Source organism: Leptonychotes weddellii, chromosome 2, assembly GCF_054177405.1.
Source record: "Leptonychotes weddellii isolate Sample4059 chromosome 2, ASM5417740v2, whole genome shotgun sequence".
NCBI classification, from domain to species: Eukaryota; Metazoa; Chordata; class Mammalia; order Carnivora; family Phocidae; genus Leptonychotes; species Leptonychotes weddellii.
In genome coordinates, this window is record NC_138370.1 from 115,824,955 (window position 1) to 115,840,027 (window position 15,073).

Genomic DNA, 15,073 nt, shown 5'->3' on the forward strand with positions numbered 1-15,073 from the left:
GGTGATTGGTATTGAGGAGGGCACGTTCTGCACGGAGCACTGGGTGTTATGCACAAACAATGAATCATGGAACACTACATCGAAAACTAATGATGTAATGTATGGTGATTAACATAACAATAAAAAATTAAATATAAAAAAAAATCACTGCTTGGGACGCCTGGGTGGCTCAGTTGCTTAAATGTCTGCCTTGGGCTCAGGTCATGATCTCAGGGTCCTGGGATCCAGGCCCACGTTGGGCTTACCGCTTAGCAGGGAGTCCGCTTCTCCCTCTACCCCTGCTCATGCTCTCTCTCTCTCTTTCTCTCTCAAATAAATAAATAAAATCTTAAAAAAAAAAGAAGCACCTGTGTCATTACAAAATAAAATAAAATAAAAATAAAAGTAAAAAAAAAAAATCGCTGCTTTCCAGTGTCAAATTCTAATAGCCTGGGTATGTCAAACACACTCACAAGTATCACCAAACTTGAATGTTAGCTATTATTTAGGTAATAATAAACTTTATGATAGAAGTAAAACAGATGGTTTCAAAAAAGCACTAGAATTCATCACTGGATTCATTTGCAAAATCTACACAACTGCCTTATATTTAGAATAACCATAATGATCATACTTCATCTCTGACTCGGCTGCTTCCCCCATGTTACAATATCCATAATTCAGGTCACAGTCATTTGTCATGATCATTAGTGAAAGATGGCCAAACAGATATTGTCACCAAACTTGGTGTAAATCTGTTTTAAAACCATTTTAAATAGCTAATCAAAGGTGCTAGGGGTAGGGGTATTCAGGGTTGATGGAAGAACTTCTCTTTTTCACAGATTCTTCACACAGCGTAATTTTAACTTTTTTCCACATACAAGTGGGACTTAATTTCAAAGATTAAAAAAAGAAAAAATATTACCTAAAAACTGGAAAAATATAGTACTTATAAAATGTTTATAATAATTATGGGTATATTAATTCATTTTTTTAAATTGGCTACATGCAACATTTTTCTGTGCTTTGTTGTTGTTATTCGGAAACAATCCAAATCAACTTTATTTTTTAGGAATAACATTTTTTTTCAAGTAATCTCTGCACCCAATGTGGGTCCCAATGTGCAACCTCGAGATCAAGAGTTGCATGCTCTACCAACTGAGCCAGCTAGGCACATCTTAACTTTATTGTTTAAATCTGCTCTGAATAAAATCTGTCTCTGTATAAGTGCGATACTGTAGAAAATGATTTGAGGAGAAAGTTTTGGCTTAAATGAACTAAAGTTTCTCCCATTTTAAAAATTATAGGATATAAAGAACTTTAGTTTGATTTATTTTAAATGTAAAATAGTTCTATTTTGAGGTATACCTCTAACATTTTGCCCAAGGAACCCTGATCGGGGGTGGAAAGTCTTGTTTACAAACCAGGCACTGTCTCCAGAGAGAGGAGAACTTACAGGTATTTTTGCCTTTGCTCAAAAAGAAAATACAAGAAAAGTGGCAGTGAGACTTTCTAAGTTTTCAAACTTGTGCAGGTTGTGGTGTTTAGAAGGCAAGGTGCAATTTGAATAAGAACATAAGACACCAATAGTAGGTTCAAATAATTAAGTGTATAATGCACGAAACCAGATATATTGTTCTAGTAGAGATGAAAGGTGATGGTACAGATAAAAGAAAAACCTAACTGAAAAAACTGTATTCATTAACAGAGGTTTGCAACGTATTAGGTATTACGGACTGAACTGTGTCCCCCCGCCAGATTCACATATTGAAGCCCTACCCCTCACACCCATGTAACTATACCTGGGGATAATTAAAGTTAAAAGAGGTTGTAAGGGTAGGGCCCTGATCCAACAGGTCTCTTGTCCTTACAAGAGGAGAAGAGATATCAGAGCTCTCTTATGCTCCTGTACACAAGGCAGTAGGCATGGGAGGACATAGAGGGAAAGCAGCTGTCTGAAAGCCAGAGAGAGAGGCTTCACCACAGACCAACCTTATCCTGGTCTTCCAGCCTCCAGAACTATGAGAAAATACATTTTTGTTCTTTAAGCCACCTTTTTGTTATGGCAGTCCGAGCAAACTAATACACTTTTTCAACATGGCTGCCATTATTCCTTTCTAACAGATTAATGCAGTTCTGCAATTTGAGTAGCATAGGTGTTCTAGAAATAGCTTCCCATCACGTACCAGAGAATAGGTCTCTTTGTACAACGTATGCATCCCTTGATGTTGTGGGCCTGCCTATCACTCGAACCCCATTTCTTGTCATTTCACTACTCTCACAAAATGGAGCTATCTATTGATGTCTATTTTACAACTCTATGTCTTTCCTCTCCTCTGAATTCTTTTCTCAGTTTAACTACCTGGAAAACTGCCCCCAGCCTTCAGCACCCCAGGTAAGGTTCACCTCTTGCTTTGTGCCGCCTTCCTCAACCCTTCTACACAGAATCATCACTCACTGCTTGGCATTAATTGTATCTGTGTTTTTAGACCATCCAGTGCTTACATGATTGTCTGTCCCAATTATAATTTTGCTTACCTGTTTCCCCCACAGATGTGTAGTTTTTAATAACAAGGATAATATGGAGTTTGATTCTCTTTATTGAGTTGAGGAGAAGCTCAGTTAAAGTTTTACTAAAATAAATTGAAAACCTTTTTTTAGGACAGGAGAAACACACATTTCGAGGGTGTTAATACTCTCCTTTTAGAAATGCCTTCCAAGAGAGAGAAAAACAAATCCAGAATAAGTTTATTGAACATTTTTAGCTGGTTAGGAATACTTAAAAGGGTGAATTTTTCATTTCATTAGTTACGTTCCCTCCAGTAATAATGAAATAAGCCTCATCAAAATATATGAAGGCCAAGGGCATTCTTATGCTTGAAAGCACCAATATTGAAAATAAACAAGCAAGAAGTAGTTCTGATTGAAAGCAAATCTAAAGAAAAGTTAAGGATTTAGGAGCAGGCAAAAAGCAAAGCTGAGGGAACACTGGATCAAGATCAAGGAAATCTGGTTTTTAGCTCCTCATCTGCCAGTCATTAACAATATCCCACGGCCAATACACACATATATACACCCACGCACGTGTGCACACGCACACACACACACACACTATTCATCTGTAAAAGGAGGGCATTTATAACAACTAAATATTTTTTTCCCAGTTTTAACATTTTTCAAGATGTTCAATTGTTCTTCATTGAGATGATTCTTTAAGAAGATTTACTTAATGTGATTTAAACTTTGTTGTCATGAAGTGATTATGATTTAATATATTAAGTTATGATTTTGAGTTATGACTTTGATATATGAGGTTGAGAATGGTCGATACTATTCACAGCACCTGGTACTGGCACTTCCCTTCCTGGCTATAGATACCTTTCATTGACTGACTCACTAACTCATTCAAAAATATGCTTCAGAACTTACAATGTGCCAGGCGTCTACCTTCACTTAAAGAAACTCCTTTTTTTTTTTTTTTTTTAAAGTAGGCTCACACAACACAGGGCTCGAACTCACGACTCTGAGACCAAGACCTGAGCTGAGATCAAGAGTTGGGTGCTTAGCTGACTGAGCCACCCAGACACCCCAGAAACTACTTCTAAGTAAGGAATTGGCCATTCACAGGCAAATACATGGTCCTTAAATTTACTAAATGCCCTCTAATACAGAAATGGTCAGTTTTAATCTGATTCTTTGTGGGTGTATTTGAACACTACTGTAAAAAATTAAAATTAAAAAGCACAATGTCAAAACTCCTGGTGTTTGAACTGCCGTGAAAGATGATATAAAAAATAATAATAATTCAAAGTTATTTACCCCCCATCTTTGAGGAGGGGAGGGGCAGAGGGAGAGGGAGAGAGAATCTTATGCAGGCTCCATGCCCAGTGTGGAAGCCAGACACGGGGCTCGATCCCACAACCCTGAGATCATGACCTGAGCAGAAATCAAGAGTCATGACACTTAACCGACGGAGCCACCCAGGTGCCCCTACCCTAAATTTTGACTGCTTTATTAACAAATAATATTTGGAAAGAAAATTAAGAAACTTTTTTGGGGGAAATAACAGTAGCCTGTCTTTGGTTTGTATGAGAATTAATACTTTCTCGTCAATATAACTCTATTTTGTGAAGTTTAGTTATTATAAGTTTAGAAACACTGGTAATATAATGATATCAAAATACAACTTATCTTAGAAATATTATGAATTAAAGTGATTTTTATTTTGAGGCAATTTTCATTAATCAGAATTTTTTGCATTTTCTTATTTATATTTCCAATTTATTAGCAAAATAACTATGCTGCACTGAAGACCATGTGTAATTATGTAGACCTTCTGGGGAACTACACAGAGAAATTACATAGCATAGCCAAGGCTGTATGATAAAATCCTCTTTGAGCAGCTTAGGGCAGAGTTCCTCAGACTGGGGTTCCTGTGCATATTCTCTGACATCTGCAAATTCTCAGATTGTAGAAACAATGAACTTGGGCCTGATCCACTCTATCCCACGTTCATTAGTAGAAGATAACACTAAGCTCACCAAAGAGTCAGAACATTTGTTTGATCTTCTTTCACCATCTTCACACACTCAGCTCCTGAATCCTCTGCTCTTCTTACCCCACCCCCGACACCCCCCCACCCCGTTTAGGGGATCCAGGAGGATCTTACCTAATTAATCTTTTAAATTGTACCCATTGTGGCCAGACTATACCAGAATAAGACTCCCTGGGATAAAACACTGGATCTTACTCATACTTCCATTTTATTCCATGTGTTTCTCCATATCAAAGTCCCCATGGTGGATCCTCCATATTCTGTTTTCTCACATTAACCTGATCCCTTTCTGAGTTTGATAAACACGATTTTATATTCAAGATAATACCATAATGTAATCTATAGTATAAAACAAGGTACAATGAGAAAAGAGCCCTAGAGTATAGGATAAGAGAAAAAAGACTCTACTGCTTTGCCTCTGATGCCCATACAATCTTGGTCACATTGCCTCCTATCACTAAGCCACAATTTCTGCATCTGTAATGCTAATCCCCACATTCCCCACTGATTTGCTGTGACGAATGCAAGAACTGGTATGGAAATGCACCATTAACTGTCATGATATTTTTATTAATCCTAATGGGATACACTTATTAACTTATTTATGAGGTCTTTGGCTAAGGATATATGAGGTCGGACTTACTTGGAGGCAAATCACGGCACCACTGTCTAATATGGAGTAATGCATATTATTCCTAAACCTTGGTTTCTTCATGCATAAATGGAGATAATCCTACCTCATAGGATTATTTTAAACATTTCATAAGATAACATATATAAGTTCATAGTCTAATGCCTGGCCCTGATAAATAAATGCTTAAAAAGTGGTAGCAATTTCAAAAAATATTTATAGGATGTGCATTTGTTGCTATTTTTTTATAATTCAACTAGACAAATGAGAACTTTGTGAAATTATAATGTCTGAGAACATAAAATACTAAAGCAGAGCCCTGACCCAAATTCCTAATTAAGTTCTTGAACTTTAGCACAAGGGAAATAGCCTCAAAAACATACCGCTGGGGATGTTTATGTCATTCAGTCTATAATGTCTCTTCTTTCATTTATATATACTATAGCTATAGATGAAGGGAAAACACACTGGGGATCCTTCAGCGGGTATCTCCCTCCATCAACTGATGATCACAGCTAGGAAAGCTTTTTGTAGCTACAGGAAGAGCTGGAGATTTTTTCCTCTCACTCATTGTAGCCTAGAGATTTGTGGGTGAGAAAATGATAAGTGAACAAGCAAATACAAGACCACTAAGGAACCACAAAAGACACAACAGCGATTCCCAGAAGAGTATATTGTGCATGCTGATTGGATGTATCAATGTTGTTCCATTTAGCACCATATCCATATTTTACGTGAGTTAAGGTGGAAGGAAGCCCCCGGGAACTGATTGCTGAAGGTATCTCAAAAATTACTGCAAGTTGTGTTTATAGTTTTCCTTCAAATCTGTGCCTGTAACTGACTTCTAAGAAAAGGAAAGATGTTTTGGCTACAATATATAGCTTCTAGCAGATGTCCATTAAAATTTCTCATAAGGTAAGTATGCCCGAGGGACTCAGACATTCTGTTCCGGTTTAGTAAAAGTCAAAATTAATATTAGACAAGTATGATTTGCCTCTTGGCCTCAATTAGCGAGTCCATCATCTTGAACCAAAGTAAACAATGAGAAAAAGTGTGAAAGATGCCAATGAACCGAAGGGGACCAGGGAAATTGGGTTGACCTCAGACTCCATCAGTTTCTAGCAAACCCCTCTACCTCTTGGCTTGCTTATGACCACAGTGCTTTTTATTTTCTCTTACTTACCAAGGGCTTCGTTTCATCTTCATCTTTGAAATAATAGAGCTGATCTCCCTTGAGCACAAACCAGCGAGTATGCCAAGTCTTGACAAAGCCTCCTTGCTTCCTCAGCCACCCACACTTCATGGCATTGTTCCGCCCTTGGCCTTGTTGGGGGCTCTCGGTGGAGTCATTGTTCTCCTCCATCATCAAGCTGATGAACTTTCCTATTTAGCAAGCAAGAAGAAAAAAAGGAAGAATAAAGTACTCTGACATATTCAACTCCCTCCTAAATCACTTCTGTCCCTTAAAAAAAGCAGGAAGAGTGGGCGCCTGGGTGGCTCAGTTGGTTAAGCGTCTGCCTTCGGCTCAGGTCATGATCCCAGGGTCCTGGGATCGAGTCCCACATTGGGCTCCCTGCTCTGCGGGGAGCCTGCTTCTCCCTCTCCCACTCCCCCTGCTTGTGTTCCCTCTCTCGCTGTGTCTCTCTCTGTTAAATAAATAAATAAAATCTTTAAAAAAAAAAAAAAGCAGGAAGAGTGAAAAATGTATATTAACATACTTGCCAAATTTCTAGAAGCAAACCACAGACCTGACAACAACATGCCTGGGAAAAACTTGGGGAAAGTTTGTTGTGTCTTCCTTTAAGGAGTTAGTCAGCTGGGTGATAATATTCCTTTCTTCCTAAGTAGAACTAAAGAATGGGAAAGTTCTAAAGGATATGTGTTAAGAAGCAATTTTTGAAAATAAACTAAAACCACCAACAAAAACATAATTCTCATGGTAATGGGCCTCTGTGTCTGGTTGCACTGATTGGGGCCTGCGTGTGCAGGCCTGGGATTATCTGAGCAAACACTAGCCGGACACATGTTAAAATTTAAAGGGACTATTTTTAAAACCTCAATGGAAGACATTTGCTTTACACATGTGAAAATTTCTCAAAATGTATCTGCTCCCCATTCACCCAAAGTATCCCCTTGAGAGTTTCTTTGGCTGGTTGGTGAGGAATTAGTGCAGCTGAAAAAGTCTAGGAAACAAACAAACAAAACCCTGCTTGGCCAGTTGAGTTTCCTTCAACTCCAGGAGTGAGTGGTGCACTCCAGCTGCACAAAGAAGAATTTTCAAGGTTACATGTGAAGGAGTCTAAGGTCACACACACACTATACATAGCAAGAAAACGAGTCTATCACAGAGAAAATACGAATCGACAGGTGAGAAGTGAAAGTGTCTCTGTAACAACAGAGGAAGTGGCTTTCCCGGAGAGCAGGGGACCCGTGGTTACAAATAAAAGACATTTCCTGTCCCTGAGGCTTCCGGCAAAGGCTTCCTGATGTTTCTTTCTAAGCACTTTTTCAGGAAGTGAGAAGTTCAGACTTTACCCTGTGTCTCTGAGGAGGATAGAAGAATACATATTAATTCGTAAAACAGAGAATATTCCTGTTTGGCATATTCATGCACAGAGCTCTTATTTTTTTCTGCTTGATTTCAGGAAACAAGCTGTCCTTCTGTCTAGTCTTTATTTCCACCACTAATTTTTCACTTGCTTTGTATGTCCACGATCCTACTTATAAATTCCATGAAGTTTCCATTGTCGGCTTTCAGTCATTTACGTTTCTTCCTTCAAGGTACAGGGTCAAACCCTCCACAGTGGGCCTCTAGTTTCTTTGAATTTAGTCCTGCCATTCCAGTTGCAGGGATGAAGCAGAACTTTGGTTCTAATTCTTCTTATTTATTTATTTATTTATTTATTTATTTATTTATTTATTTATTTTATTATGTTATGTTAGTCACCATACAATACATCATTGGTTTTTGATGTGGTGATCCACGATCCATTGTTTTCGTATAACACCCAGTGCTCCAGGCAGTACGTGCCCTCCCTTTTTTTTTTTTTTTTTTTTAAAGATTTATTTACTTGAGAGAGCGAGAATGAGAGAGAGAGTACATGAGAGGGGGGAGGGTCAGAGGGAGAAGCAGGCTCCTCGTTGAGCAGGGAGCCCGATGCGGGACTCGATCCCAGGACTCCGGGATCATGACCTGAGCCGAAGGCAGTCGCTTAACCAACTGAGCCACCCAGGCGCCCAGTACGTGCCCTCCTTAATACCCATCACCGGGCTAACCAATCCCCCCTACCCCCTCCCCTCTAGAACCCTCAGTTTGTTTCTCAGAGTCCATAGTCTCTCATGGTTCATCTCTTCTTCTTATTTGGATCATTCACACTATCTCAGTAGTTGTGCCCCTTTTACGGGCATGCATCACAATCTATCTCCAGCCCTGTTTTCAAGCTTCAAGTAGGTCGATTGACTACCATCTGTCCCATTCAGTATCCACTTTTCCCTTTCTTGTACTGAAATATCCTCCTAATGAACATGCCCTCACCCCTACAAAACATCTCAAAACTTCCTTTGCTCTACAGGGCATTCCCACGAGAGAATCCACTGAGTGCAGGAAACATTCTCCCCGCGGCGTGTGTGCATGTATATGTGTGCAGACTGGCTCATGCCTGATGTTTCCAGTTTGTTATGCCCTTAGGGCAGGAATTTTCAACTTTCTTCTTTCATAGTACTTGACCTAGTATAAAGAGCCAAGTAAATCTCATTCTAAATGAACAATAAATGCTGTTAATGTAATTTAGATAATAAGTATGCTTATTTAGAACACTCTAAATCATCTTTTTTTTGGCTTCCTGGTATTAAAATTGTTCAAATCTATACAACTGGCTATTTCATCATCACCCATTTATTCTTTGACCAAATATCTTCACATATAAAGCTGAGTAAGACCTTAAAACAGACATTCCAACATATGCACACACAGGCAGACCTACACAAAAATCTCTAATTCATTGTACAACAACAAATTCCTTCTTTGGGCTCTTCTTTCCCCCCCCCCTTTCCTCTCATATTCATGTTTTATATTAAATTTGAAAAATTCCCTCTAAAATGCTTCACGGTAATGGGTAACCTACCATCAATGATATAAAAAAATACAAGTGCCTAGTTTTGCCTTTGTCTACCATTAATACCTTAGTAAAAAATGTGTGCACATTAGAACATGATTCATGATTCTCCCTGCCTACGTCTTCTATAAGTACAGAGAAATCAACAATAGCATCACCCACTGAACTCTTGGCTTTAATGCTTATATTTTCATGACTCCAGAATACATCAGAAAGTATTTTAATAGTACTGATTGTAACAATTCATTAAAACAGGAATGAAAACAAATTATATCATATCCCTAAGAGAAAATAATACCACAACTATTGCAGGATGCATAAAATTAAGTTTTACTAAAGTAACCATGATTTTTATAGAGGAGGTATTTTTTAAAAATATTTTATTTATTTATTTTAGAGAGAGCAAGAGAGAGAGCATGAGCGGGGAGGGAGGGGCAGAGGGAGAAGGAGAAGCAGACTCCGGGCTTGACCCCAGGACCCCTCCCGGGACCCGAGGATCATGACCTGAGCTAAAGGCAGCCACTTAACCGACTGAGCTACCCAGGTGCCCCAAGAGGAGTTTTAGTATTTCTACAGAAATCACATGGTTCAAATTCTACCCTTCATCTTTAAAATGAGAATGCTGGGTTGGATCATTTCTAACCATGGTCCCTGAGAAATTTCAGCACTCTGAAATCTACCGCCTCTGTAGTTCCATAAGGATAAAGACACCAGATATTATCAACACCTAGGACAATGTCTGACATATGGTGAAGCTCAATCAATGTTTGATGAATTCATAAATTTTGTAATGGGTTTGGTGCTAGATATCTAAAAGTGAACATGATCGCTCTCTGAAACCTGATCCTGACCCAAACCTGATCTTAGTAAGTGGTACCATGATATATCCAGTTAAGGGAGAGAAAAAGAAAGAAAAAAAAGTGGGGAAAAAAAGAAAAGTGATCATTTTTGATTCCTGACTCTTCCTCATCCTGAATATCAGAAGATTATATATCTCCCCCAAATATTTCAGATCCATCCATTTGGCTCCATCTCCACCACCACTCTGTGACCCAAGCCACCCTTGTCTTTGACTAGAGGGTTCTAACAACCCTCTGACTGGTCTCATTGCTTCCATTTTTAACCATAAACACAAACATATGCTCACACAATTTCGCTCTCCACAAAACAGCCAAAGTGAGCTTTTAAAAATTTAAATCAAATAATGATTTTCTACTTTTCAATTTTTAATTGGCTCCCATTGTACTTATTTTAAAAACTTGGGCTTTCACCATGACCTGTAAGGCTCTGAGTCATTTGGCACCTGTTTACTGATTCATCTAACCTCATGCCACCTCCTCGTCATTTCCCCCACTCCAACACACGTGCATGCGTGCGCGTGTGTGTGCACACACACACACACAGGCTCTGATGCAAGCAACGACACCAGCTTCCTTTCAGTTCTGGAAACACCCAAGCCCCGTTATGCCTTGAATCTTGATACTTGCTGATCTCTGCCGTGGCTACTCCATCTCACACTCTTTACATACCCGACCCCTTCTCATTCTTTAAGTCTCAGCCTATACACTTACGAATCACCCAGTGAATCAGTTCCCCTGTTGCTATTCTCCATCACCGAACTCTGGCCTCTGTCTTCCTGAAACTTAACTAAATTGTTATTTCTTTAGCTGTTCACTGCCAATTATCCTTCCAGGAGACCATAAACTTCACAAGGTCAAGGACTTGCTTTTCCTCACTATAGTATACCCAGTGCTTTTAAGAGTGCTTATTTGGTATTCAGGAAACAATTGTTGAATCAATGAATAAGCTATGTGACAACCACAATAGAATTCCTACAAATAATATTTTGAACTTCCTAAATTGCATTTAATGCCTTAAAGAAGATTATATACTTTAAGACCCTGATTTTTTTTCCCTTTAACATAGAAGACGTCAATTAACATGAACATTGTACTTAAACACAATGTCAAAATCATCAAACCTAAAGGAACCTGAAACTGCCTTTCATGAAAAAATACAATATTCAAAATTTACACTTTTTAGCCTTGGCAGGAAATACATGTAATCAATTGTGGTTTAGCATGAAGAAAAATACAGTTTATTCAAATTCTCAGAGAATGATTTAACTGAATTTCCACTGGGAAAGTACTTCCCCGTGGTTAGGACATGGCAGCTGAGTAGTACAGGAGATTACAAAATAGAACTCTCAACTTAAGTGTTTAGCAAATCCATATAACAATGACAACACAACAATAACATAAATAAATGGTTACTCTAAACTAAAATAAAAACAGAACTGATAAGTTAACTGGTGTCTTCAAATCAATCTTAGGAAAAAGCTTTAGTGATGATGACTGTGCCAAGCTGGGGCTTAGAAAGTTCCCATCATTTGATGGGCTGGTAGCTCTGAATTATTTTTCAGTGGTGGAAACTGGTTTGTGTATCCTTTTTGCAATCAGATGGGCTGGGAATGCAACAGTATTACATGGTGCAATCAGAGATGAAATTCATGCTCCTAGCAGAATTTTCTAAAAGTCAAACAGCACACTCATAAGTACTTATATATGTGACTTCATTTCAACAGAGATAAATAAACAAGCACAGAAACAAAAATGGGTACAGAATGTGATATGCCATAGAGTTGCAATAGCATATTGCATGACTACAGGACTATATGACTACATATGTTCAGCAAACACGAGAGAATGACAAAGGAGGGAGCTCGAGAGAAGGAGAAGAGAGAGAGAACAATTTGGATAGCATGACAATTCCACCACATGGCCTCTGTGACACTCAGTGAACGCGTGCTCCCGGGACAAGGGGGAGGTGCCTTCTTGCAGCCATGGTCCTTTCCCTCAGCCTCTGGTGGGGTGAGTCTCTCACTGTGCAAATGTGGCCCCAGAGTTTCAGAGTACACGTGATTTCACACCACGCGGCCCCTCAACACCAACAGGTACTCCCATTGTTCCGTCAAAGAACAGTGATTTGTTCTATTGCTAGGGGAGAAAACAAAAATAAAACTGGCAGATTTGGTAAAATGCTGCAATTTGTGAGAGATTTATGTGACTTTCAAGAGTAATTTTGTTCACATCAGATTGTCACCTTTGGGGTTGACATGAGAACCTGATTCCTTTGCAAAATGAATGTGATTTCACTGTATACCACATATAACTACAGATAGTCAATATTTATCAAATTCTAACCTTCTTTTTTTTTAAAGCTGTTTTGTAGCTGTTGCTAACATGATGGTTTGTCAAGCAGTAGTATATTTTATTGGGCTGTATGTCTAAATGCTAGCATATAGCCTTTCTATAGGTAATGGTTCACACAACAAAAATATGCACACGGAATGAAATAGTGTATGTCCATATATGAGTGCATACACACGCATGCGTGTGCGTGTGCGTGTGCTTGTGTGTGTGGGGGGGGGTGGGTATATATGCATTGTTGTGTATTCTCCCTAGTGAAGAAAATCCTGAAAGGCAAAATATTTATTAAAATTTTTTCTCTCATTTTAAAATACTAAGTTCCTGGGTCCCTGGGTGGTTCAGTCAGTTAAGTGTCAGCCTTTGGCTCAGGTAATGATCCTAGGGTCCTGGGATCGAGCTCTGTGTCGGGCTCCAGGGAGCCCACTTCTCCCTTTCTTCCTTGCTCGTGCTCTTTCACTATCATTGTTGCTATCTCTGTCACTCTGTCTCTCTCTCAAATAAATAAATAAGATCTTTTTAAAAAAAATAAAATAAAATATTAAGTTCCATGGCACTAGAAGACATGTAAGTATATTCTTGCAGATCTGACATTCTTTGACAAAGCAAAAAATAAAATAAAATAGCTCTGCCCCAGGATGTTAATTGAACAACCTGATCATGGGATATGTCACAGTTAGTCTATAAAGTTATAGGTTTATTTTAATTTTTATTATTTCCCAGAACATTTCTTCCATAACTGCAATTGTTTGCCTGATTTAGAACTTAAAACTCTTTTTAATCTTCTAAATGTTTAGGTAATTTCAGACTTGACATTTCTCTCTCTCTCTCTTTCTCTGTCTCTGTTGTTTTCTCTCCATGAGAAGGCACAGGGAAAGGCCATATGAGCACACACCGAAAAAGTGGCCTTCCGCAAGCCAAGAAAACCTTTCCAGAATCTGACCATCTTGGCACCTTGATCTCGGACTTTCAGCCTCCATAACTGTAAGAAAATAAATTTCTGTTGTTTAAGCCACCCAGTCTAGGATAGTCTGTCATGGCAGCCAGAGCAGATTAAGACAATGCATATTTACAAAAAAATACACAAGAAAAACTTGAAAGAATTAAACCTTAGTAGCTTGTGGTAAGGTTAACTGCTAACAAAAGAAAACTAGTGAGTGAAAACTAGTTCAGCCTCTGTCCCTCACTCTGCAGCATACCACCTCTTCCTTGAAGAATGAATCAAACTGTGGTGCTTACAAGAGAATCAGTGCTCTAAGTCCGAGAATGCAGAGGATCTAGTGTAGATCATTTTTTAGCTCCAGGATAAATTCCAGGAGCCTAAATCTGTTTTTAGAAAGCAGTTTCTTAAAGTACCTCGAAAAGAGCCTGAAGTTTTCACAAAGGGTTGTTCTCATTGCCTGGACTTCATGGATAACCTTTATTCATCCTTCAGCTCCTCTACAAAGGCTTCCCTTTCATCCCCAATCTGGATATTTCCCTTCCATGAGTTCCCACATCACTGGGAATAACCTTTATTTCATGTGGGCCACATGCTTACTACTCTTCAGTCTTTGACACCGTAACACATTGTGAAAATGGGCTCCCTGTAACCCCCCAGACTAATTGCATATACTGAATATTCAAAAGTTTGTTGAGTAAATGTCAATAAATGAAGGAATGTATGCATGAACAAAACATCAGTCTTTGGGGACTACTAGAATTGGCCCCAGAGGCCTCAAGGCTCCCCAGAGTACAGTGCAAGAATCCTAAAACATTTCATGTTCCTGAACACCAGAGCAAAGACTTCAATCCAAATTCTCCCACCTAATGCTAACCCTTTAAGTTTTTAGTAGTTTAAGGCTAAACCGAACTTCGGAAACTCAACAGTGAGCAAAGAAAACTTCCATTTGTCTCACTGGATGTTACTCTTAATTATAATTTGAGTTAAAAGTAAAGAAACATTTCTTCCTAAAACTCAAGAGTTTATGTGTGAAGAAAACAAAGGAATTAAATAAAATGCAACGGCTATGAATATGAAGTTTAAAATAGTCACCAAAAGAGCATACCTGGGGGAACTGTAACAGTAATAATTTTATAAATGTGCAGTTCTTTTCCTGAGGAAACACTAAATATCCTATTGCTTGATTCATTTGAAATTAAATTGTCCAAAACATCAGAGAATAGGCAATACTAGAAAAAGTATGTGTATGTGGGGGTGGAACAGGAATATCAATGTACATTTTATATTTTAAGCTTCAATATTTCCTTCATCATTTGGTGAGAAATCAAAATGATTTAACAGGATGAATCATTTTTTTAAAAAGCCCTCTTAAGGGGTGCCTGGGTGGCTCAGTCAGTTAAACGTCTGCCTTCAGCTCAGGTCATGATCCTGGAGTCCCAGGATCAAGTCCGGCATCGGGCTCCCTGCTCAGCAGGGGGTCTGCTTCTCCCTCTGCCCCTCACCCTGCTCGTGTTCTCTCTCTCTCTCTCTCACTCTCTCTCTCAAATAAATAAATAAAATCTTTAAAAAAGAAAAAAAATCCCTCTTAAGTATTTATTTTGTTTTTGTTGTATGTTGAATGCCTCACACTCTAGAGAGAATCTG

General features: G+C 38.7%; 1 protein-coding gene across 2 annotated transcripts in view; it reads right to left on the bottom strand.

The window, feature by feature from the left end:
• The window catches only part of ARHGAP24 (Rho GTPase activating protein 24), a 434,153-nt gene that overhangs the window by 342,465 nt on the left and 76,615 nt on the right, over nt 1-15,073 (bottom strand). For both annotated transcript variants that reach the window (XM_031024193.2, XM_006729741.3), the window contains exon 2: nt 6,349-6,548. In XM_031024193.2, coding sequence (XP_030880053.2) covers nt 6,349-6,531 — 183 coding nt within the window. In that variant the 5' untranslated portion in view covers nt 6,532-6,548. The remainder of the gene's footprint in view (nt 1-6,348; nt 6,549-15,073) is intronic.